General features: G+C 40.0%; 1 protein-coding gene across 1 annotated transcript in view; it reads right to left on the reverse strand.

The window, feature by feature from the left end:
- The window catches only part of LOC122799352 (transmembrane protein 132B-like), a 2,948,958-nt gene that overhangs the window by 521,226 nt on the left and 2,402,309 nt on the right, over positions 1-25,423 (reverse strand). The window contains exon 5 of the mRNA XM_044068346.1: positions 575-718. Coding sequence (XP_043924281.1) covers positions 575-718 — 144 coding nt within the window. The remainder of the gene's footprint in view (positions 1-574; positions 719-25,423) is intronic.

Here is a 25,423-nt window from a genome sequence, read left to right on the forward strand (position 1 = left end):
CTCTTTAAAACTGATATGTCAGCTTGTCCTTAATATCCTCTGCTAGAGCATAAATAATGAAGACTCTGAGTGTCTCTTACAGTTATTACTGCATACCCAGTAACATTTCAGCTGCTTTACTTTGTGTTCCTGTAACCTGATGAAAACTGGCTCTTATACCTGGCTATTATAAGTAATAAGTACTTCTGATAAATATATATGAAATACTTCCACCTTCAATCCTTCCATTTTCTTGCAGAGATATTCTGTTCTTGTAAGGAACATCTCTGCTCTTTTACTGATAATATCATTTGATATGGTACCTCCTACGTCTTGCTCTTATTTATTTAATGGTTGTCAGCTTTACTTGCCCACACATTGTGTTAACTTTATTTTTTTAGCCATATGTACATAAATCATACACTGTTTGGCAAAAAAAGCTACATGACATGCCATTAACTGTTATTCAATTTTCAAGTCATTCAGAATTTACATTGTTCACTACAGTACAGGAAGTATGGATTGCAATAAGTTCAGATAATATTAAGACCAAACCACATATAGATATAAAATGATCCCACATTCACTTACTTACCTTTATCACATTGTCATCAGTGGAACTGCACTCAGTAGGGTCAGACACAATAGTAACTGTTCCATCTTCTTCTACAGCGATGACCTTTACTGAAACTGCCACCATCTTTCCTGTGAGAATCGCTGTGTTCAAAATCTCTGTCTCCTATGACATAGAAACATAGTGATATCACTTAAAGAACACACTCCTCAAGATATACAACTTCTGATTCTCAGTGATATATACCTAAACACTTGCAATACGTAACCTGAACTTTGACAATTTTCACCTTATCTACAACTTGATTTTTGAACCCTTAAAATGTAATTTCTAATTAAAAGACTACTACTTAATTCTACTTGCATTCTCTTAAAAACATTAGTCTTTCTGATGGCTTTCATGGCTTACTTGGGTATTCATAAAGAACCACACCACTTGTGTTAAGGGCTGCAGAAAAATGGCACTGTGTCCACAATAGAAGACTTCTGATTCAGAGAAAAATTAGCTATAATGAGGAAAGACTTCATATTCGGCTAATTTGCATGTCTCTGAATCACTGCTAACTACTGAAAGTGCAGATTAGCATTTCCTATGGTAGTTATTAGTGGCAGCTGCATTATATTAGCAAGGGCACTCTGCGTTCACTCTGTGCACAAGTACACACACACACACACATATGCATGCACAAGCACACACAGCTACCTCCCAAGCAGACGCACACACATTCAGTCTCACATGCACCACCTCACATACAATCATGCACACACACAAATCCTAACACTACCTCACAGCCGAGTTCCTCAGCACTCCTCTCTATTGCAATTGGTGAATGAGGCCTTTTGGTCATGTTCATTACTGCGAATGGCTAGGAGTGGCCATAACAGTTTAAACAGTTTTGTAAATGCCTTACCACAGGCAGTTTCAAGGAGAAAAGCATATGGCTAATTGTCATATTCCTTTCCCCTGACAAGCCTCACTAGCATATAGCATGGCTGTGGAAACAGCGCACAATAGTGCTGTATGTCTTTGTATTTTAATACCATAGTACAACTGTCTCTGAATCAATAATGGTCCCATGGAGTGCACACTTCATGTACACCTCACAGTAATCTTTCTGATTTTGGCCCTTAGTGTATTATAATGATATATGTAAACTACTTTTGTGAATGACATACAGAAGCTGTGACTTATAGTTACTATATAATTTCTGATTATCTAAAAGCCACTTCAATGCTAACCACTGAAATAGCCAAATTCTCTTCACAAAGCACAATGAATCAGTTTACCAAGTAGCTTACAAGTCCATAAAATGCTGTCTGTAAATAGATTACAAGTAGACTGTATTCTTTCCCAATAGCACTGAACTAATAAAGTAACATTAAATGAGCGCATGTGCATTTATTTTCTTAAATCTATTGCTGATTAGGTAAGAAGGTAAGTGCAGACTTTTTCCATCAATATTCCACAGACATAATACAAAATGATAAAACTTTATAATGAGTCAGAGGACAGTTTATTCATGCGTGAAGTCAATATGTAAACACGGACAACTATGATCTTCAATAATGCAAGGACTGTTGGTTATTTATTACTACTAGTGCAACCAGTGCATATTAACAGGTGCACCTTGTTATGTAGCTTGTTACTCACAGAATTAGACCACTTTGCTTTTCCTGCCCATAACAGAATGAAGCCAGATAAGAACTTCAAGATAGTGGATATCTCAGAAGACAATGTTCTACCGATCTGTTTATAATATGGATTTAGAGCTGGTTAAAGAAATATGAGACCAATAGAGGGATCAGAAAGTTATTACTTGTGCTACGTTATCTGAATATAAATGATCAGCTGAGGTATCTATCATCTAGTGAAATTGTGCAATATAGTACAGCTGTGTTCATTAGAAAGGGAAGGATAAATAACATATCTTACTGAATAATGTTTGGGGGTGCCTTCTGTGCGGAGTCTGTATGTCCTCCCTGTGGTCGCATGGGTTTCCTCCGGGTGCTCCAGTTTCCTCACAAACCAAAGACATGCTGTAAGTTTATTGGGCACTCAAAATTGGCCCTAGGCGTGTGTGTGTGTTTGTGTGCGTGCCTTCCATGGAAAGTTGGGTGCCAGGCTGGCAACTCGACACCGTAAAACTCTACTGACAATCATGTGCAGGCAGGTGATCTGCTGTGGTGACCCCTAACCGGGAAAAGCTGAAAGAAGAAGAAGACTGAATAATGTTTGGATGTGCAACCATGTTAACAAAAAAAGGAATGCAGGGTAATGTCTGGAGTGCCTTGGAGTTGGATATTAATGCATCTGCAAAATTTGCAGTGGATATTTTAATTAGAAAAACAAATCTCGCACTTCCCTAGTGCAGCTGTAACTGTGTGTGGGGTAGCAGTAGAAAGAATATGCAGTTTTGGATGAGCTGAGATCTTTTGCTGAAGAACACCCAGTTGGTAGAAAAAGTAGGTTCTAGGTCTAGTCATAATTTATGATAAGTCTTAAATTATAATTTCATTTCCAATGCAATGAATGACACATACTAATTATTTGTGGTGGTATATAGTTTTGCCAGTGTAAAAAAGTCATTTTAATTCTAAAGAAAAGTATTGGAATTAATAATAGGTAATTTGTCTTGGAATATTTCCTGTTATTGGTTTTAATGGGATTAGAGTTGATTTTGATTTCAAAGGAGATAGTTTTCTGGCTGGACCTTACCAGACAGGATGAGACATAGGTAAGGGGATGTGCAACATTCTCCCATATTTGTAAACACAAGGTCCAGTATATTGGAGCCTCTAGTGGCTATATTCACTACTTGGTCAAGGGTGCTTCTATTTATGAAGTCTAGAAATCTCTGTGCCTGTAGATTTGAGACTGTGTAGGATTCACATTCTATAGAGAGGTAATTAATGTCTCCCATGGGTAGGGTGTTAGGCTGGATGGTAAGTGTCTGTAGCAGGTCCAAGTATGCATTGTGAGCTTCTTGGGGCATGGAGTGTGGCCTATAACTGGCTAGGATATGGTACCTGATTTGGTCTATGGTAATCTGAACTCGAGCATGTCATCCTGTCTGACCACCCTAGAGGTATTTTTGTTATTGATATATATTGAGACACCTCCACCTTTAGCCCTTTTCTGCCCAGCTATTGGTCTAAAAGCATGGAAGGCATTAAAACCTTGCACTTCTGGGGTACTCTCTGCAGTCTTAAACCATGTCTCAGTAACTGCACACACACACGCACACGCACACACACACACACACACACACACACACACACACACACACACACACACACACACACACACACACACACACACACACACATACACACACACACACACACACACACACACACACACACACACACACACACACACACACACACACACACACACACACACACACACACACACACACACACACACACACATACACATACACTCAATTTCATTTCTGTACTGGAATGCCTTTTGTGAGTTATCTACGTGGACTCCAAGTATCCACATGGCTTTCAGACAGATGGTCCAGTTTCATTCCACATATTGGTGATACTCCATATTACCTTTAAGTGTGCATGCAATGCAAGAGTGAGTGAGTGTGTGGCTGCATACATAATGAGAAGGGATCGCACTTAATACAGGAATGTTTCTCCACATCATGCCCATTCAGTGCTTGGGCAAGTTGTGGTTCCCACACATCCCTTTACTGCACTAAAGAGTAAATCAAAGAATGAGGGAATTCAGATTAATCAAATTAGCCACTGCAGATCTGGGAGGAAATAACAGTGATTGAGAATTAAGGATAACATGCAAACTCCACATAAACTATGACAGAAGGTAAGTTCTGAACTTCATTTCTTGGAGTTGTGTGCAAGAACTATAAAAATGGAGGCATCGTTCTACCCATTTAGAAATATGATGGCAACACTATCAATTATTTCAAAATAGTTAATAGACTATAATCAAACCATAGCAAATGAAACATGGCTGGAGAGAACATCCTAGCAACCAGTGAATTTTATATATTTAATTTATATATTTCAATTACAGTTTATCGAATGTGCATTTGTTTGATAACTGAAAAGACTGGCACCACAGGAACTGTCAAATGTTCTAAATTATAAATGTATGTTTTACTGAAAAATGTAAGCAGAGTTTGGGTAGGGGTGGGAGTGTCTTTGCCTGTGTTTGGGAGGTGAAGGATCAAGTATGGTTAAGTAAGGGCATAGCGCATGGGGGTTAGGGTTATGGTAAGGGTATAGCTTTACTGTATATGCGTGCATGTGCTTGTGTATGTCAGTTAGAGTGAGGGTTAGGTAAGGGCACAGTGCACGGGGGTTAAAATTATGGTATGGGTACAATTTTAGTGTATGTGTAGTATGCGTATGCTTGTGTATGTCAGTTATTTGTTTATTTATTGCATTTGTTAACCAGCAAAGTGTACCGGGCCTAAGTGAGCCCATTTTCAGTAGAGGCCTGGGAAGAAAAGCTCCACACAGATTAATAGCACATACAAGAAATAGCACAATATACAGTGTGTAAACAGTCTCAATGCATGAAAATAAATATAAACACAATGGTACAAGTTACTGCAAACATTACACATCAACACTGAGTACAATTGGGTCACTGAAGATGGAGTTAGTCAGGAAGGAAGCAGTTTGATTGTTAATTGTTGGAGTTTTGAGGGTGTGAGCAGTTGAATTCAGCAGGTCAGAGAGAACTCGTAGGTAGTGATATTGTAGAGGGTTATAGTAGTGAATCAGGTTTTCAGAGGTACTAATTTGGCACAGGTACATTGCCAGAGAGAAGAGAGGTGTGTTCTGTGAGACTTCTTAAAGAGAGGAGGATGACTGATTGTTCTGATAGAAGGTGGGAGGGCATTCCATAGTTTTGAGACAGTAAAAGAGTTCAGCATTTGACCAGCTGCAAGGTTTGGTTTCTCAACTTTCAGCATCATTGTTTTTTTCAGATCTGAGTGGCCTGTTTGGCTGGTATGTAGTCAGCAAGAGTCAGTAAGGAGGAGAGGGAGTATATGAGTCTATGTGCAGTGGTTAATTGTGAGTAAGTGAGGTAGTGTGGGAGTTCAAGCCAGTTTAGCAGATGTAGAGATAAGCAGTGGTGTGCAGAGGTTTTTAAATTGGTTACAAATTTGGCGATCTTTAGTAACATGAGTCCACTTTGGTTTTCAGGGAGGACTGGATATTGGTGAGGATTGGGGCACCGTATAGTAGAGATGTCAGAACGGATGAGGCTAGAGCTTTTTTAGCAGTGAAAGTATTGTAGTATTTGTGTCTATAGAGGGTATCTAATGTTTGTTGCGTTTTTTTGATGTTGCTAAGGATATGGAAGGTCGGATGTTAAATTTTCATCAATAATAACCCCTAGCACTTCAGTACTTGGAATGACTTCAATGAGAGTATTATTATGGGCTTGGACAGAAAAATTATTCTTGGTCAGAGTAGTAGTTTTTTTGGGATTTAGAGTGAGATGATTGTTTGTCATCCAAGTTTCGGTTGAAGTGAAAGCATTTTGAGTAAGACGTAACTCAGATAGCGATTTAACAGTGCAGATGATTGTAGAATCACCTGCATATTGAATAACTGTGCCATGGGTAAGGGTGGTATGGAAGTTGTTAATGAATATACTGAAAAAGAGGGAACCTAGTATAGATCCTAGAGGTACATCTGTTGTTGTCTTGAGAAAAGATGAGAAAGAGTGTTGCTGTTTGGTGGACTTTTGCCTATTGGTGATATAGTTTGAGAACCAGTTTAATGTAGGAAGGGAGAGACCTAAGTTGGTGAGTTTTGTGAGCAGAAGGGGATGTGAAACCATGGTGAAGGCCTTAGAGAGATCTAGGAACAGTGAGGAGACTATGCAGCCAGCATTGCGATTCCAGTTTACTGTGTTCCTAAAGGATATGAGAGCAGTGCAGGTACTTTGACCTGGCCTGAAGCCATGCTGTGTGGGGGATAGTATCTGGTTTTGAACAAGATGGTAAAGAAGTGGGGTATGAACACATTTTTCTAACATTTTAGAAATGGGAGAGGGGATAGTAATGGGTCAGACATTACAGATGTCAGAGTTGTTGCTACCTTTATAGAGTGGAAGAACAAATGCTTTCTTCCATATGTGTGGCATACTGGACTCCTGAATAGATTTGTTGAGGAGTATGCTGACTGGATAGGAAATGGAGTTAACAGATAGTTGGAGAAATTCAGCAGGTAAATTGTCTGGTGCGTTGGTACAAGGTTTGAGTTTATAGTGGAAGTTGGTATAGGTGAGAATGAGAATGGAGAAGTAGTTGAGGAGTGTGAAGTGGGAGATTTAGGTGGGTAGGGGTCTACTGGTGGGAAGATAGTGGTTAGCTTAGCTATGGTGTCAATAAAGTATAAATTGAAGAGTGAAGTTATCCCAGTGTGGGTTTTATCTAGATTTGGGCAAGGATTGTTATTTGTACCTGGATGGAGTAGGGAATTGACTGTGGTACAAAATTTCTTTGGGTTTTGATTATGTTGGTCTTGAAGTCTTTGGACGTGTTCTGTTTTATTTTTAATCACTAGTCATTTTGCTAGGTTGCATAACTGTTTAAATTGAATTAGATTGTTAGGATTTTTATTTTTTTGCCAGGTTTTCCAAGCTTTATTCCTAGCAGAAATAGTTTGCTTTGTGTGTTTGGTAAGCCAGGTTGCCTGTTTAGCATTTACTCTTTTTAGGCAAGGTAGGGCTAAACTGTTTAAAATTCTAAGAAATGTTGAATTGAAGAATTCAACAGCATCACAGAATGGGAGATATTTGAGTGGGGTCCAGTTGATACTTTGTAAGATTTCATTAAAGGTGTTAGGGGAGACGTGGGATAAATCCCTAGTTTGCTTAACTTGATGTGTGCTTAGGACTGAGGTGGTCTTACGAGTTATAAAGGCTGGTAGGTGGACACTAATCCTGTTAGGTAGTGTGCTAGAGGAGATTTTGTTGGGATCAGAGATGAGTATCCAGTCCATAAGTGAGCCATTGTCTGTTTTATTGTTGGGCCTGATTATATCATTTATTAGCTGTGTATAGTTATATAGGTTTATGCTGGTGGAAGGGTCTTGATTAGAAATATCAAGCCAGTTAATGTTTACGTATCCTAGGATGATGGTTTTATTTGTAATGTTATTAGCTGACCAGGCAAGAATGTCTTCAAGTATAAAAATGTTCATGCCTGGGGGGATGTATATGACTATGATACAAAGGTTTTTACAGTTATTCCATTTTAGAAAGTATACGAGTATCTCTGCTGTTGAGAATTGTGGGATAGGTTTTGTGTACTGAACTACACTGAAGGTGTTTGGGTATATCAAGGCATTACCTCCCCCCTTTTTTATGTGGTCTGTCTACCCTGAGGCAATTGTAATTAGGGGGTAGGAATTCGGCATCTTTGATATAAGGTTTTAGCCATGTCTCAGTAATGGCAATGAAGTCAGGTTTGTTTTTGTCTAAGCAGGCATGTAGGTGTGGAGTTTTATTTCTAATGCTTTGGAGATTGATTCTTCTTCTTCTTTCGGCTTTTCCCGGTTAGGGGTCGCCACAGCGGATCACATGTCCGCTAATGACTGGCAGTGGAGTTTTACGGTGTCGAGTTGCCAGCCCAGTGCCCAACCTTCCACAGAAGGCACACACATGCACTCACATCTAGGGCCAATTTAGAGTGTCCAATCCACCTACAGCATGTCTTTGGGATGTGGGAGGAAACCGAAGCACCCGGAGGAGACCCACACGACCACAGGGAGGACATGCAGACTCCACACAGAAGGCACCCCAGCTGAGGACCGAACCAGGGAACCTCTTGCTGTGAGCCAACAACGCTAACCGCTGCACCACCGTGGCTGCCCTAATGATTTGGAGATTGATGATGGTGAAATTTAGGGATTTTTAAGGAGGTTGGGGGGTTATAGCTGGCTGGAGGGGGACCAGGGTTTGGATTTATATCACCGCATTGACTTAAGTTGCTTTGGGTGGGAAGATTTATTAGTTGCAGTTTCTTTTTAATATTGAGAAAATGGTTTAGAATTGAGTTTGTGTTGTGGTGGTTTTGATGGGAAAGGACTTTTAGTTTGGTTTGTAAAATTAAGTCTGTGGTATATATAGTAGAGCCTACTGCAGAATAGCTGGGAAGAGATTGTATCAGTATGGCTGTTGTAGAAGTTGGTTTGTAAGGTATGTGGGTTTTGTGATGAGATAACTGTAGAAGGAGACAGAGGTATATAGACAGCATAAATAGAATAGTATTGGAGGTGAGAGACATTTTATGGAGTTGTGCATTCTTGTGTGTGTGAGTAAGATGTTTGTAGGACTAAAACAGATGTGGAGATATATATAAGGTGAATAGCAGTGATGGTATTATAGGCAATTGTGGGTAGGATAGGTATATTATAATGGAAGGATAGATAGAGTATTAAGTAGAGTTAGAGAGATAGGGTAATCAGTGTTAGGATAAAGAATTATGTGAGGTGGAAGAAAGTAATGTGATAGTAGGGTAGATGAGGTGTAGAATAGTAGGATTTGGAGGAATAGAGAGTAGAATGGTGGAGTAAGTGAGAGATGTACAAATAGTAGATGAGGCAGGAAGGTAGGAGCTGGTGGGTGGAGTAATGCAAGTTAGCAGGATGTAGTAGAGGGAGGAGGTTGGATAATAGGTGGGGAGGGTAATACTTGGTGGGAGGGGCTGACAGGTTAGAAGAAAGTGATTGGAGGAGGGGTTGGGTAAGAGGGGTGAGGCTAGGTTGAAAGGAAATTGATGTGGAAGTGGGTGGGAATGGTGGTGGGGTAGGGTAGGGCAGTGAAGTGAGCTCGAACAGAGCAGGTTGGAGCAAGAGCAGCAGAATTCCCCAGGACCACAAAAAACTATCAGAGAAAGCTACTGGTAAGTCGGGGGGGCATGTAGTCACATATGGAAATGTAATGGGGCACAAGCTGCTTTAGACACATAAATGGACTATAATCACTATAAGGATTGTACTAGAGATTATAAGACTAAAGATTAAAAGTTAAAGTAAGGATTAGTTATAGGCATAGTGCATGCAGGTTAGTGCTGTTGGTAAGGGTATAGCTTTAGTGTGTGTGTGTGTGTGTGTGTGTGTGTGTGTGTGTGTGTGTGTGTGTGTGTGTGTGTGTATGTCGGTTAGGGTGAGGGTTAAGTAAGGGCATATGTGTGCTTATGAGAGTATTTATGGGTTCCTATGTAGTTACTAGGCTATCGGTCTAAGGGCCTACGTAAGCCTAGCCAACAAGGTTCCCTGGCTTACGTCACCCAAGAAAGTTATTTTCCTGTGCCACTGTTGAGCAGAGACACAGAAGTGATCCCCGGGGTGTATTTCCTATTTCCCATCCACTCATCAAGATTTTTCTTGAAGAGTGCTAATGAAGAACTTTGCTTGACATAGATGGGTAGCCCTGTTCCAGAGTATGGGAAGTGTCTGGGACATGAATCTATCCCTCCAGCATGTCCTGTTTATTGTGGTGACAAGGTTTAGGTCCCTAGAGCGTGTATCTCGGAGGGATTGGGATTTATTTAGGTGTAGCATGTCCAACAGTTCTGGGTTTGACATAGCTTTATATGTTAGGCAGAGATCACCTCGGAGTAGGCGATATGCTATGGAGTAAAGCTGGAGTTTTTTGAGGATGCCAGTGTAGGGTATTTGTTTGAGGCCAGTAATCCTCTTTGTGAGGTGCTTCTGTGGCCTTTCCAGCTGCTGCAGATGTCTTGTGAGGTACATTCCAAAAGGGGCATTGTACTCTCTAATAAGTCTAATGAATGTCGAGTAGAGGGGAACAATGACCTCTTTTTTCCTTGATGAGAACCCTTTTATGATGAGGTGTGCTACGTAGAAGGACTTCCTGACTACTGTGGCAATGTGACTATCAAAGGAGAGACTACTGTCCACCTGGGTCCCAAGGTCTCTTATCACACATTCGGTGTTAAGTAGATTGCTGCCTATGTGGTAGTTCATGGGTACAGAGTTTTTACCAAAGGGGATGACACTGCACTTTTTGGCATTGAGCTTGAGGCCATGGCTCTGACACCAGGCATCTGTCTCAGTGAGGCCCTTCTGTAGGATGTCCACATCATTTGGGGACTTGACTATGTCTCCTAGTTTGCAGTTATCTGCAAACTTTGTTAGCCAGAGGCCTTCTGTGTTAGCCTGTACTTCAGAGAAGTAGATACCAAACAGGACAGGTCCCAGGACAGAACCCTGTGGTACTCCACTTGTCACTGCTTTGAGGTCAGATTTGGAGACTGCAACTTTTACAGTGTGGCATCTGTCAGTGAGCCAGTTGGCAACCCATATTGTGATGTAGGGATTTATACCTAGTTTAGTGAGTTTAGCTATAATTCCAGAATGGGGGATGGTGTCAAAAGCCTTGGCAAGGTAACATAGGCTGTGTGAACCACCTTACCCTCATCTACGGATTTGGTGACTGCTTCAAAGAAGTCGATCAGGTTCATGAGGCATGATCTGCCTTTCACAAACCCGAACTCGGTGGGATCCAGAGTTTGGAGGTTACCAATGTCTTTGTTTATGAGTTCCATGATGATACGTTCCATGGCCTTGCAGACCAGGCTCATCTGGCTAATAGGTCAATAGTTCCCGGGATCAGTGGCGGCTCCCCCTTTGTGGAGTGGGATAACTGTTGCTGTGCGCCATTCAGTGGGCACAAAGCCTGATGCGAGGCTATTATTGAACATGGTGCTTAAGTGGGTAGCCAGTTCATTCTGAAGTCCGTGTAAAATGCAGCCTGGGATGTTGTCCGGTCCCATGGTTGCTGTGCTTTTGGCTTTAGAGAGTGAAGCTTTTACCTGCGTAGTTGTGATTACAGGGACTCTGCATTCTTCCTGTACAGATATGGGCCCTTTAGGGGGGTGAGGGGGGGTAACGTTAGCACTGAACCTATCTGCCAGGATGTTGGCAATATCAGTTGGTTCTGTAATTTTTGTGCCATTGTGCTGTAACTCAGAGCAGATTTGGGTGATGCCATCGAGATTCTTGACATAGCTATAGAATGCTTTGTGGTTGTCCTTAGAATTAGTAGTGATTTTGTTTTTGTAGCTAGCTTTGGAGGATCTTATAAGGGATCTCAGCTTCTTACTGAGGCTGACCAGGGAGCTCCTCCACTCATGGGATTTTACTCTCTTTTGCAAGATAGCATCTTTTTTCTGTTTGGAATAGCACGATCCATGCCCTTGTGTAAGTGCTTATAGAGTGCATTTGTGTAGGATTCAGCAGTTGTAACTGTATTGTCTATCTGCATGGGTATCATGAAGTTCAACACTTCTGTCTTAAGAAGCATGAAGTTGGCTTTGGAGACATTTTTTACTGTGGTTTCCTTAATGGGGGGTAGGGGCGGGATGTGGATATCAAGGGTGATTTGCTTATGGTCGGATCAGGCCAACGAGGAGTTGACTTCAGGTGTGGAACACCAGTCACTCCTGTTGGTAATGACTAGGTCTAGGATATTGTTGCCCCTGGTGGGGGTGTGGATAAGTTGATCCAGGGCATTGAAGTTTATGAATTCCAGAAAGCGTTGAGCTAAGAAGTTGGTACATGAGTAGTTTTTCCAGTTAATGGTGGGGTAGTTGCAGCTGCCCATTATTAGGGTGTTTGCTTGAACCCTTATATTTTCCAGTACATCAAGATAAGAAGAGTGGGAAGCCTGGGGCATGGTGGGGGATCTGTAGCAAGGTACAATTTGGATTGCAATTTTGCCCAGAGTTAGTTGCACTTGGATAACCTCGGATGCATTATGTTGAGCAACTAGCCTGAAGTTAAGGATATCTTTAATGAATATGGACACACCTTCACCTTTGGTGTTTCAGTCCAGGTTACATGGCCGAAAAGTGTGGCATGAGTTATAGCCTGGTAGTGCAGGGGTGCTCTCTGGAGCCTTGAACCAGGTCTCAGTCACTGCACAGATATCGATGTTCTCCATTTTAAGGAGTGCCTCGTGTGAGTGCATTTTGAGATTTAAACTTCTAGCATTGAGTAGCATTATCCTCAGTTTTTGCTTGCCTGTTCTTGTTACGGTGGTGAATTTGTTATTTGAACCTTGCCTAAAAAAGGCACTATAGGGGCAGCAAGAGCCTTAGCCAGTATCCGGAATCCCAGGGGTGACAGGTGCAGGCCCATCTCTGGCAAAGTATCATGGTCTCTCAACCATGTCATCCCAAGCAGACAGATACTGGATCCCCTTAGAATGACACCAGAAGCTTAGCCAATTGTTGAAGTCAATCATTTTGTCCTTGTACTGCGGTATCATTCTGGGAGATGGCAGAATGCTACTCAGGGCTAAGGTCATACCTGCCTGGGCTACAAGATCAGAGAGCTCTTCCATGCCTCTTTTCATGTAGTCCAGGGAGGTATGTCTCAGGTCATTCACACCAACATGGACAATGACAGAGTCATATTTGTACATGTTGGGGAGGGACCTGAGTGCATGGGTTATGTGGTGGATCCTGGCACCCGACAGGCAGCTGACAGTAACCTTCACCTTGTTTAGCCTGGTGAGTGGGACATCAGTGTGCCTGACTATAGAGTCACCTATGACTAGTGTGTTGGGTACGTTGTTTTGCCTTATTGGCTGTGGCTGAGTGGCACACTGAGTCTGTGGGCTATGTGTCATTTGGGTTGTGTTGGGGGATGGATGTTGCTTGCGTTTCTGCTTTGGAGGTCTCTGTTGCTTAGACAGATTATTATTGAGAGCTTCTGCAAATGTTTTTGTGCTACTATGTGTGGATTTTGGTGGTGTAGATTTAGTGAGACTATGTGATGAGTGTGGTGTGGTGCAAATGTTTACCTTCTCCTCATAACTGTCAAGTTCAGTCTTGGTTGGAGAGAGCTTTACCTCCAGTTTGGCTAGATAAGTGCATCTCTCACAGGTTGTAGTGTTGGGTGGTAGGAGGAGAGGGTTGTCTGTGTACATGAGGCAATTTCTACATTGCCTCAAGATGCCCAGATTCATCAGATAGACAGGAGAGAACACTGGGAGCTGACCCCTGGACATGCCTGAATAAAAAACTATTTTCCTCTAGATAAGTGAGGAAAGTGAGTACAAGAGCTGTTTTTCTCTAAGCAATTGAGAAAAGTAAGTACAAAAACTGTTTTCCTCTAGGTAATGAGGAAGGTTGAGGGCTATAGTAATTAGTAGCTTATTTAGTGCTTACAAGTTCTGAACAAGTGCTGAGCATGAATATGCAAATTTAAGTGCTAAACTAAGAATCTGTATCTGCACTAGACGAGTTACAGGACAGAAACAAGTGCAAATGCAGGCTTTCAAATCAGAAAGTTGAGAGAGGCTTTCAAAGCAGAAAGTTGAGAGAGATGGAAGAGATTGCCCAAATGGCCAATAACTAATTTCTGGGCAAGAACCACTCCTTATGTGGTAGACAGGTTACCTAGTGCTTACCACTCCCACTGATAAGCTAGAAGGCTTCCCTCCAACACAGAAAGGCTTGGGGGGCTCAGAAGCTTACATACAGTCCTGGATACAGCAAATCTGTATCTGGAACACCAGTTACAGGAAAGGAAGGAAACAGGCTTACAGTTTTTTTTTTTACAGAAAAGTAGCAAAAACAGTAGTAAAAACAATTCACAGCAGTGCAAGCTAGCACACTTGAGTATGTAGCAATATTAGACCAAACACAGTTTAAAAATGCAATTAAATTAGAAACGACTAAAAACAAGTGCGGAAAGAGTTTGTTAGGTAGAATGTGGTAAAGAGATGGGACTAGGGGAGTGTCCCAGATCAAATCTACAGTGGGGCGGGCAACTGCAAAAGCCACCAAATTTAAACTACAAGCCAAAAATAGGGAGGGTGGGTGACAAAACAGTTTCAACAGAGATCTAAGCAACAATTAACAGTACAAAGTCTAAAACCAAAGAAATATACTCAGCTCTGTTTATTTGCAGATAGATTGGAAAGCAGTCTCTCAGAACAGGGAGACAACAGTTTCAACAGAGATCTAAGCAACAACTAACAAACTCTAAAACCAAAAAATATATACTCAGCTCTGTATATTTGCAGATAGATTGGAAAGCAGTCTCTCAGAACACAGGTTCCAGCAATTAAATGCAGGCTGTTACTAACAGGTCTAATTTTATGCAAGGGTTAAGGTTAGGGTAAGGGTATAGCTCTACTGTTTAGAGAGTGAATTGGTAGGTGTTTGTGTGTCTGACCTATCTTATGTAGTGGTACTGTTACAAAGAGTTTTATGTATTTTTTAAGACAAGGTGAAGGAATAGTTACTGATATGGTCAGAGTTAAGGTTAGTTACATTCCTAAGGTGGTGCAGGAGGGTGAAGTGTACAACTTGCTCACTGAATACCAATGTGCTCAGGCCTGCCTCATAAGAAAACTTCTGTCTCATTCCTTGTGATGATAGCAACCCAGGTATGGGGAGGCAATTGGGTTGATGGAAGACTGTGTGAAGTCAAATTTCCTACAACTGGGAGAGTGGTGGCTGGTGGTAAACCACAAAGGCTTCATCAGACATTTGTATCATTTTTATTTGTTTTCTGTATTTATCTGTTCTTTATTAGGTATGCTCCCCTTCTAACAATCCATTTCTCAAGGAGACCCAATGTGGTACTTATACTAACCTGGGAATTTTTGAGAACAATGAGGAAAATCAATTGAGAATGCAAAGTGCCATAAACATGTAACCTGTAATGTCAAACCAGAGAAACATGCATCTGTGCAGCCAGTATAAAACCAGGAAAACCAGAAGGAATGACTTATGTAGCGCAAAAGCCCATGTACAGAATGAAGCGATCCACTCACAGGTTGTAAACCATGAAGAATAATTTACTAATTTAATAAAACAGCAGGAATAAGACAAACTGTTTAAGGGCTTTCGACCCTCCAAATCTAATGGCACTTCATCAGAACCATGAACGTAACAAACTAAATCTTAAATAATAAAAGGTACACCGTGTGACTACAGAACATTTCATTGAAAGTCTCACTGAATTCGATAATCTCATTGTTCCTTAAAGACATAGGCACAAAGAATATCCCATTTCAATCATGTATAACTGGTGTTTAATAAACATCTATTAAGTAAATGAACTAATGCACAAACATTGCAAAACATATAAAATTAGTTAGATAAAAGCATAATATTGAAAAATATAATCTATGCATCTCTGTTTATGTATTTTTGTTACATTCATGGTTCTGATGAAGTCCCATTAGATTTAGACTTAACCTGATTTTAACCTGTAATGTCCTTAATAAGAACCCTGCTCTTTTTTGATATGTAAATGTAGATAAGTAATTTTTAATAAATCAAAAATGAAGTAGTCCAATACTTTTTCATAACAAGAACCATGAGATATTTTGCATCTACATGCATTACCACCATTTCAGTTAAATAGGACATTTGTTTAGAATCTCAGACAACTTACGGCACATTAAGTGTACAACCAGCGCTGGAAAATAAATCAAAGCATCTGGTGTGGGAATAGCAACCACAGCATCCTGTACTTCTGGATTAAAAGGCAAATCATGTTAATTGTTGAACCATTGAAAATGAATCACCTAACTAAAAACATCATGGTATTACAACATTCGTTAGCACTGCACCCTTTGCTAAGATAAAGATGTTAGACCTGTTCCTTTTCCCTAGTTGTTTCTTAGTTTGATTTTCCAATAGAGGCGACAGTGCTCATTAACACAGTGGGCAGTCCCATACATGGGACATGCACTGTGGTGCTAATCCATGGCCCCAAAGCACCACTATTTGTACTCCTTCACATCCATGGCACTGCATTACACAGTAAGGAGTCTGCAGGACAACTGTTATGGAAAAAGACTGCATATTGTAAGTGTGCTGAGTGGCTGACAACATCAATCAGTGATTGCTAATTATATCAGTTTAAACACCTGCAAAGTATATCCAAGATTTTGCATGAAGTGACAGAGAAGTATTGCTGAGAAGTAGATCATATTAAATGATACAGCTGAGATCTTGATAGTATCTTACTTCAGCAGCCTATATTTTGAAATGAAATAAACAGTAGCGTGAAAGTTAAAGCCAGCAAAGAGACTGTTGAAAGGATGTGAGCTGAGATTTAGTGAGCACAGTTTCTGTACAGTATACATACCTTAAAGTCCTCAAAACTATGTGAATGGCTCAGTTGTAATGGGACTCACAGGTTGAAATACAATAGAGATGAAGGGAGTAACTGTGGTAATTAACATGTTCATGTTGGGTTAGCTCAAGGCTTATGCTGAATACGCAATGTGGACACAATGAGCCTACAACATGTCCTGATTCCATCTACTGTGACTCTCCTGACCTAAACATTGGTATCAGTGCTCCAGGAATGCCTATTATTTACCAGCTGTAGACATTAAACATATGTGGAACAGCACATATGGTAATATGTACAAGCTTACATAAATTTGCAGTCTGAATACCCATGTTTATGGCATGCCATGGGAACTAGGTTTTATGCTACATAACCTACCTTATATGTTCTGATGTCCATCATCTGGGAACATAAACTACAGATGTATATAAACTTCATGATTAAAGTGCTGGAATATAGGCAAGTGAGCAAAGGGCACATGGTCTGTTCATGAGATAATTAATGCACTCAACATAATGCAGTTAGAGGGAATAATGTAATGTTTTCATTAGTGGTTTTAAATGTAATCCCTTGAGTGGAGTGGTGCACCTATGGTCTGCAATGTATTGCAGTCATAGCAAGGGACAATTTACATAAGTTTCAACTGATAATACTATGAATGTACAGTCTGAGTCATTAGCATATTATGCTCATGAAGGAATTAGGTACTGCTGCATCTCCCATTCACAGGAATTCAGCGGCTTCACTGCATTGCATGTGGCTGCAACAGTAAACTTGTGTGCACTGTACTCCACAGTAGGATGTCCTGCTGTTTCTTTAGTTTTTTTATGTTCTGTGAAATATCTGCAAAATAATTAAACTGTGGTACAATGAGAAACACATCATAATTTCCTTGATGTCAGTTTCAAACTGTAGATTCTGAGGTGGTGCATCCAGACTTTAAACGACATAAATTTGTGGTGCTACTGCAAAGTGTACCCCATGATTCATACTTTTGTGAATCATGGACCTTGCTCTCAACCAGTCAAGGACAAATCTCAATAGAAACAAAGACAAATCCAAAAATAATCAGGAACAATCAGGGTCACTTTTAAAATATTATTTATTTATATTTGTTGACCGGGAGTGTCCGACTGGACATAGGTCCATTTTCAGCGGACGCCGGGGGAGAAAAGCTCCACAGTTAAAATAAACAGACAGTAGTTACATTGGATTACATAGCGATTAACAATTTACATAGCAATTACTTACAACATATTTACAGATGAAGAACATAGTACATCAGTAGACAACTAGAATCTTTATTTGTGAAGTATATAACAGACATTAACAAATGTTACAATAAGAAGTTTCTGCTGTATAATAAGTACTAGGCTTATGAGCATCTGAGCTTGCAATAATGAAGGTAGTTAGTGGAGTGGAAAGAAAGGTAGTGGTTGGATGGGGTGGATGATATTAGAGTGGGAGTTGCAAGGGCATAACCAGCATGTTTTTAGGTGCGCTTTTAGTAAAGTTTTGAAGTGGGTGCATGATGGTACGGAGGTAATTGTGGGTGGGAGGGAGTTCCATAATTTGGCTATGGTGCAAGAGAATAGTGCTTCACCAGCAGAGTTATTGGCTTTAGTGATCTGCAAGTGATTTTTGTTGCTGGATCTTAGTGGTCTGGTGGTGTGATAGGGTTGGAGTAGATTCTGGAGGGATGGGACATTTAGTGGATGGTTTACTAGTTTGTGTGCGAGTGAGAGTTGATACCATTGAAGGAGGTGAGGGAGTTCAAGCCAGCCCAGTTCAGCAAGTGAGAGACAGTGGTGACTACGGTAGGATGCCCCTGTGGCGAATTTGGCAATTTTGTTGTAGCAGGTCTCTAGCTTGTTTAGATCGCATTGCCTTATGTTGGTATATATTGGAGAGGCATAAAGTAGGGTGGAGATAAGGTGGGAATTTGCTATTGAAATCTTTGCTGCTTTGGTGAGAAGTTGCTTATTTCTGTATAACGCTACTAGTTTTTGTGGACTTTTTTATGGTCATGGATATGTGAATGTCAAATTTTAGTTTACTGTCTATTTCCACTCCTAGTAATTTGGTGTGTTCAGTTGGGTATATAGTGGTGTTGTCTTTTGCTGTGATGTTAAAGTGAGAGTTGTTTTGAGTATGTTTGATGGGTTGGAAGATGAGTAGTTTAGTTTTTTTTGGGTTGAGTATTAATTGGGCATCGGATAACCAAGTTTCAACAGAGGAAAAGGCTTCCTGTGTGACTTTTTGCAGTTTAGGTAGGGACTGGGCTGAGCAGATGATGGTTGAGTCATCTGCGTATTGTATGAGTGTGCCATGTTTGGTGGCAAAGGCTAGATTATTGGTGAAAACAGAGAAGAGTAGGGGGTCCAAGGATGGATCCTTGGGGAACCCCTATGGAGACAGGTAGTTGGGGAGATATGTCATTCTGCCATACAATGGCGGTCAGACAGGTAACTCTGATACCAATTGGTAATTGATTGTGAGAAGGATAGGTTACTGAGGACAGAGATAAGTTGTTTGTGTGGGACCATGTCAATTGCTTTAGATAGGTCTAGGAAAGTAGTAGAGGAGAGATAGCCATTGTTTTTATGCTGAAGAATAGTGTTAGTAAAGGAGAGTAACGCAATGGTGGTGCTATGGTTTGGTCGGAAACCATGCTGAGTATTGGAAAGGAGGTTGTTAATAAGGAGGTAGTCTGAGACCTGAGAGTGTATGCATCTCTCTAGTATTTTGGAGAGTGGAGAGAGAATAGCTATGGGGCGGTAATTGGTTAGTTCTGTGGAGGGTCCTCCTTTGTGGAGGGAAATTATATGTGATACTTTCCACAGTGTGGGAACGTAACTTTCTGACAGAGATTGGTTAATCAAGATGGATACTGGGTAGGCCAGAGCATCAGCTGCGATTTGTAGGTATTCACTTGGGAGGTTGTCTGCTGCTAATTTGGTGGGCTTAAGTTTAGTTAAGAGTTTTTTTTATGTTGGAGGTAGGTACAGGAGAAAAAGAGAAGACAGTGGGGAGATTACTAGTTGAAGGTGTGGGTTGGTGGGGAGGGGCGGTGTTTTGTTTAGCTAGTGATAGTATGGTTTGTGTGAAGTGTGTGTTGAATAAGGTAGCAATATTTTCTGAGGAGTGAGGGATGTTAGGAGGAGGGGTACTGACTTTACCTGGGTGGAGGATGGAGTTTATGGAGGACCAGAATTGTTTGGGGCTGTGTTGGGAGGAGTTTAGGGCAGACTGGTAGTACTGGAATTTGTCCTGTTTTATTAGCTTTTTGACTCTATTGCGTAGTTCTAGGAATTTCTGCCTAGTTGAGGGGGTTTTGGTTTTGCACCAGTGCTCCCAGGCTTTATCCCTGTTTTTCATTTCTGACTTAGTGGTTTTCTGTAGCCATGGGGAGGGTTGTGCTTTGATTCTGGAAAGTCTTATGGGGGCATGGTAGTTAAGGATGCTCAAGAAGGTAATATTAAAAATTTCAACTGCGTCATCAAGACTGAGGTACTTTAGAGGATGCCAGTTACATTCTTTGAGGGATGAGATGAATGTGAGTGGGTTAAAGTTTAGTTTTTTACGTATTTGACGGTAGATGACAGGTTTAGCTTGGTATAGGTATTTTTGGAGTAGGAATGTTGGGGAGTGATCACCGAGGCTATCTGATAAGCAGCCTGTTATATATGACTGGGGGCTCTTACTGACTAGTATCCAGTCTAGGGTAGTGTGCTTGCTGGAGTTATTTATTTATCCTGGTTGGTGACTGGACTAGTTGGCTGAAGCCATGAAGGTTTACATGATGGGTTGGATGGTTGCCAGAACAGGATTGCCAGTAAATATTGAAATCACCTAAAATGATAGTTTCTTGGGGGAGATGGTGGGTAGACCAGCTGAGGAGGTTTTCTAGTGGAGGGATGTTTTGGCCAGGTGGGAAGTAGCATCCAATTATGTTGATGATTTTGTTTTGGTTTATTTTGAGGTTGGTATATATTATTTCTTCATTGCCTATTTGTGGAGCTGATGATTTTAAGATCTGGATGTTTAGATGCTGTTTAAATATTATAGCGACACCGTCTCCTTTCTTGTTTAACCTGTCTACTCTTAGTATGCCATAACCTGTAGGGAGTATTTGCTCACTGGTAATGTGAGGTTTTAGCCAGGTTTCTGTCAGGATGACTATATCTGGGGAGTACAAGTCTATGGTGGCATGGAGTTCATGGACTTTGTTGGATATACTTCTAATATTTAGGCTTAGTAGAAGGAAGTCACTTGGCTTTCTATTGGCTGTAATATGGGAGAAGTTGTGGTTTCTAGTCTGATTATGAGGATTGGGGATGGAGATGTTAGGGCCAGGGTTGGGGTGGATGTCTCCACTTAGGGCTAGTTTTGATATGCATGAGGTTATTAGTTTTCTCAGTTTTTGAATGTGTTTGTTTATAAGGGAAACTTTATGATTGCGCTCTGTGGGTAATAGGTATGGTGGGAGGGTTAATATGTTAAGTTGTAGGGATGCTTTATGTTTGAGTAATATAGTTGGTAGAATATGTGGGGGGGTGCATAGGGAAGGTTCTTGAGTTGGTGGGTGGGGAGCTGAGTGAGGGTGAGACATGAGTGGTGGTGTGAGTAGTAGCACAGTGGTAGTGGTTGAGTTGTGGAATGATGGAGCTTTAGTAGAATGTAAGATATACAAGGAGAGTGCATGCAGTGAGCATAGGTAAGGTATGCTTGTACATGTTAGTTGAGGAGGTGTGACAGTAGTGGTAAGATGGAGGAGGTAGTGTTGGGTTAGCGCTGTGGTTGACTATTGGAAAGATGGGAGGGGTTTGTGAGTGTAATAAAGTTAGGACCACTGGGGGTGGGAGGGAATAGTGGGCAGGGTGGGGAGCAAAGCGGGTAAAGACCCTGTTAGTTGTTCTTATGAGGGGGCTGGAAACAATCAGGTAACAGAGTTAACTGATAAATGAACATATGATAATGACAAGGGTGGTCGTAGTTTTAAAAATGATGCCTGCCACAGGTAATATTTATTAACTTTGGGATTGTCTTAATGTAATAAACAGGGAAGGGGGAGGGGAGGACAAGGGTGTGAGCAGACAGTTCTTTGTACTGCTGCTAATGAGCCAAAGCAAAGACAAGTATGTGTTTAAGAAACAATCACAATTGACCAAGGACTGCTCTGAAACAGTAAGTCATTTCTTAACCATTTATCAGGTGGAAAAACAGGACAACCTTGTATCAGTATGCTACTGTGGTCTCAGTTTAAATTAACAAACACACAGTATTGATCAGTTATGGATACTATTTGCTAACAGAAGGGAATAAGAGAGTATTAGTGTTATTGACTTGAGACATTGTTAGAATAAAAGAATGAGAATGAATATATACTTTCTGAAGTAAACAAAATGTATAACTCTAATTATTATCATCATTTATTAAGTATAATTCACAACCTTTTCTCCAGAAGTCACTGGTTCTAAAAGTGATTAAGAGGGACAGAGCTAAAATTTAACTCAAAATCAGGGACAATTGAGAGGTAAGTTCCATGTATATACCTAATGCATTCCAAGACCCCACCAGGTATGGAGTAGTGCACATTACTTTCCTATTATTCACATCTGTTTATGAATTCTGCAGGATTCTGGAATGCTTTGCATCAAGTATCCATGCTGAGCAACTGCAGGCAATGTTTATGAACCCTATCTTCAGACCTCAGAGTGAGCCATACATATTAGCTGCTGTCATGAAATATGTGCTCTGATGAACTCCAAAACTGATTATACAGAGGAACAACAACTCCATAACTGATTATAAATGGCTACAAGCATTTCCTTAGATCATATGTCTCAACCTGCAGACTTTGAAAATAGGAACAAAGACCTTTCAAAAGTAGGAACATCCATCTAAAAATCTGGACATCTAATTAACATAACATTTGAATAACATAACACATAAGTCCTCCCATTTCCAACGGGAATTTGAGATACTACTCAAACACATGTTTAAAAAACAGAAAGCAACAAAAATGATGCAAAATATAAGAACACATTCAAAACTGTAAAATCTAGAGATGTCAATGAACTGTATAGTAAAATTCTACCATACAAGGTCATTTATTTCCCTTATGAACAAGGGAGATGTAAAATATGTGTCCTTTTCTTTAAATTATTTTTACCAGGAATATGTTGGTTATGTGTACTAGACAGCTTCAGAAATCACGTATGATGAGGGTGATTCAGAAAACCTTTTGAAGGTATAAATCAAGCCTGGAAATATAAACATACATCCAAAAACAGGAACATCCTGTGTAGGGATAAACACAGGCCTGAAACTAAGAATATTCCTCCAAAATGAAGACTTTAGAGAGGTCTGCCTTAGGTGCCCTCCAATGGGAATGAGGTGGAGAGAGACTTATCAGGAAGTAACAATTGTTAAGTGATGGGGGAGGTAAGGCCTGGTACCTACTTAACCTGATGCAGAACTTTCAGAGGTATACAGTAGGCCAGCTGCCCTTATGGATATCATGTTAAGCCTAGTTAATTTTACTTAGTGAGAATCAAACATTGTTCCTCTTGCCTGTGAGTTAAACATCTTAGCCATTATGGCAAACCTCCTGTAGGGAAAACATAGGAGCAGAGTATACTGCATGAGAACAGTCCCATTTGTATATAGATATATATATATATATATATATATATATATATATATATATATATATATATATATATATATATATATATATATATATATATATATATATATATATATATATACACACACACACACACACACACACACACACACACACACACACACACATATATGAATCTACTTTAGAAGACTGAAATGCCACATACCCAACTTTCATAATGCTGAGACGACTTCACAGACAACCGCATTTCACCGACGTCCCTGAACACCAACTCAAAAATCCAGTTAAGTAACATAAGGTTAGTTTGTTTTTACTTTCTTGTAATTTCTATTGCTTCATTGCTGACTTTGATTTTGTATATTGTGCTGCATTTTCTTTGCACTGTTTTAATTGTATTCTGTTTTCAATCACATATTTAAAATAGGAAAGATACTAGAGCTGTGTCCCTTGTGAGTCACACAGAAATTAATTACCTGCTAATTAGGGTGGAACAAGGAACTAAACCTTGTATTTAAGAGGTAAAATAAAACATTTCAAAGGATTTACTGGATAAGATCACTCAGACTCTGCCATAGACTACTGTGAGGACAAGGTTAGTTTGTTTATGCTTTCCTGTAATTTGTATTACTTCATTGCCTTCTTCCATATTGTCAGTTGTGCTGTATTTTCTTTACACTGTGTTTTAATTTTATTCTACTTTCATTTACATGTTTAAATAGGAAAGAAACCAGAGTTATGTCTTTTGTGAGTCAAACAAAAATTAGAGCTGGTTAATTACCTGTGAACACAGGTGGAGCTAGGAAATAAACTTTGTATTTAAGGGATAACATAAAACATTTCAAGGCTTTACTTGAAAAGATCAATCAGACTCTGACATAGACTGCTGTGAGGGAAAGGATAGCTTGTTTTTGCTTTCTTGCCATTTGCTTTGTTTCATTGCCTTCTTCTATTCTGAATATTGTGCAGCATTTTCTTTACACTGTGTTATAATTAAATATGAAACTGAAGGCAGAATATATACTAGGAAAAAGACCAGAGCTGCACTGGCCTCATTAGTCTCATATGTAAAGCCATGGACAAAATCATCATGGAAATGATCAATAACAGCATGGGAAATCTCACGATAATGCACACAACCCAGTGTGATTTCATCAAAGGCAGTACATGCCTGCTCATTCTGGTGGATTTCTTTGAGAAGGTCACCAAAGCAATGGATGAGGGCAAAAGATTTCACACTGTCTATCTTAATCTGGCCTTGGCATTTGACACAATACCCCACTTGAGCATTCTTTACAAATTCTCAAGTTTAGGTATAAACCCTTATGTCACCTTGGAGGATTGCATTAATTATAGAATGTAAGATATTAGAAAACTTAATTTGTGAAAAGTAAAATTGTGTAGCCTATATAGGATACAAAGTAACAGATGTATTCCTTTTTCAATGCTCTGGTTAAACAAAAGCAATGTAGCCTTTTAGGAAGAGATTCAATTGTATGCATTTTGCTATTTCACAAAGGAAGCCAAGCAAATATTTTAAATCAGTTCCACTACCTAAATATAGTATAAGGATGTCAAAATATATCCCCATCACTGGAAAAGAGAAATCCTCTCCACAGTTTGATGTGCAAGGTAACAGTGTAGAATGAAGAGGTCAGGAGGATGGCTGGAAGTCTGGATGTGCAAACTAACAAGGGAGAAAAAGGACACAAGACACTCACAACCTGGATTGTCTGATTCTTGAGAACCTCCATAAAATTTGAGGAATATTCTATGAATTTACTCAAACTGTATCAATAGTAGAGAAATTTGCCAAGTAGCCCACTAGCAATGTTCATCTTTAGGTGTCTAAGAATAATTATGGGGGGTGGGTTAACCTTTCAAGTTAAATGATGTGAGGAATAATTTTGATCTATACTATTTTCAGGTTATACTGTAGCTTATGAAACAGATTTAAATAATGCTAACTAATGATCACCAAGCTAGCAGATACATTCTGCCCCCATCTGATTACAAATCCAGACACAAACCCTGTATAACACATTCAATTGCAAAAATGGATGCAGGGTACATTTAATCATGTTTAATATA

Source organism: Protopterus annectens, chromosome 4.part0 (assembly GCF_019279795.1).
Source record: "Protopterus annectens isolate FY-2018-M chromosome 4.part0, PAN1.0, whole genome shotgun sequence".
NCBI classification, from domain to species: domain Eukaryota; kingdom Metazoa; phylum Chordata; order Ceratodontiformes; family Protopteridae; genus Protopterus; species Protopterus annectens.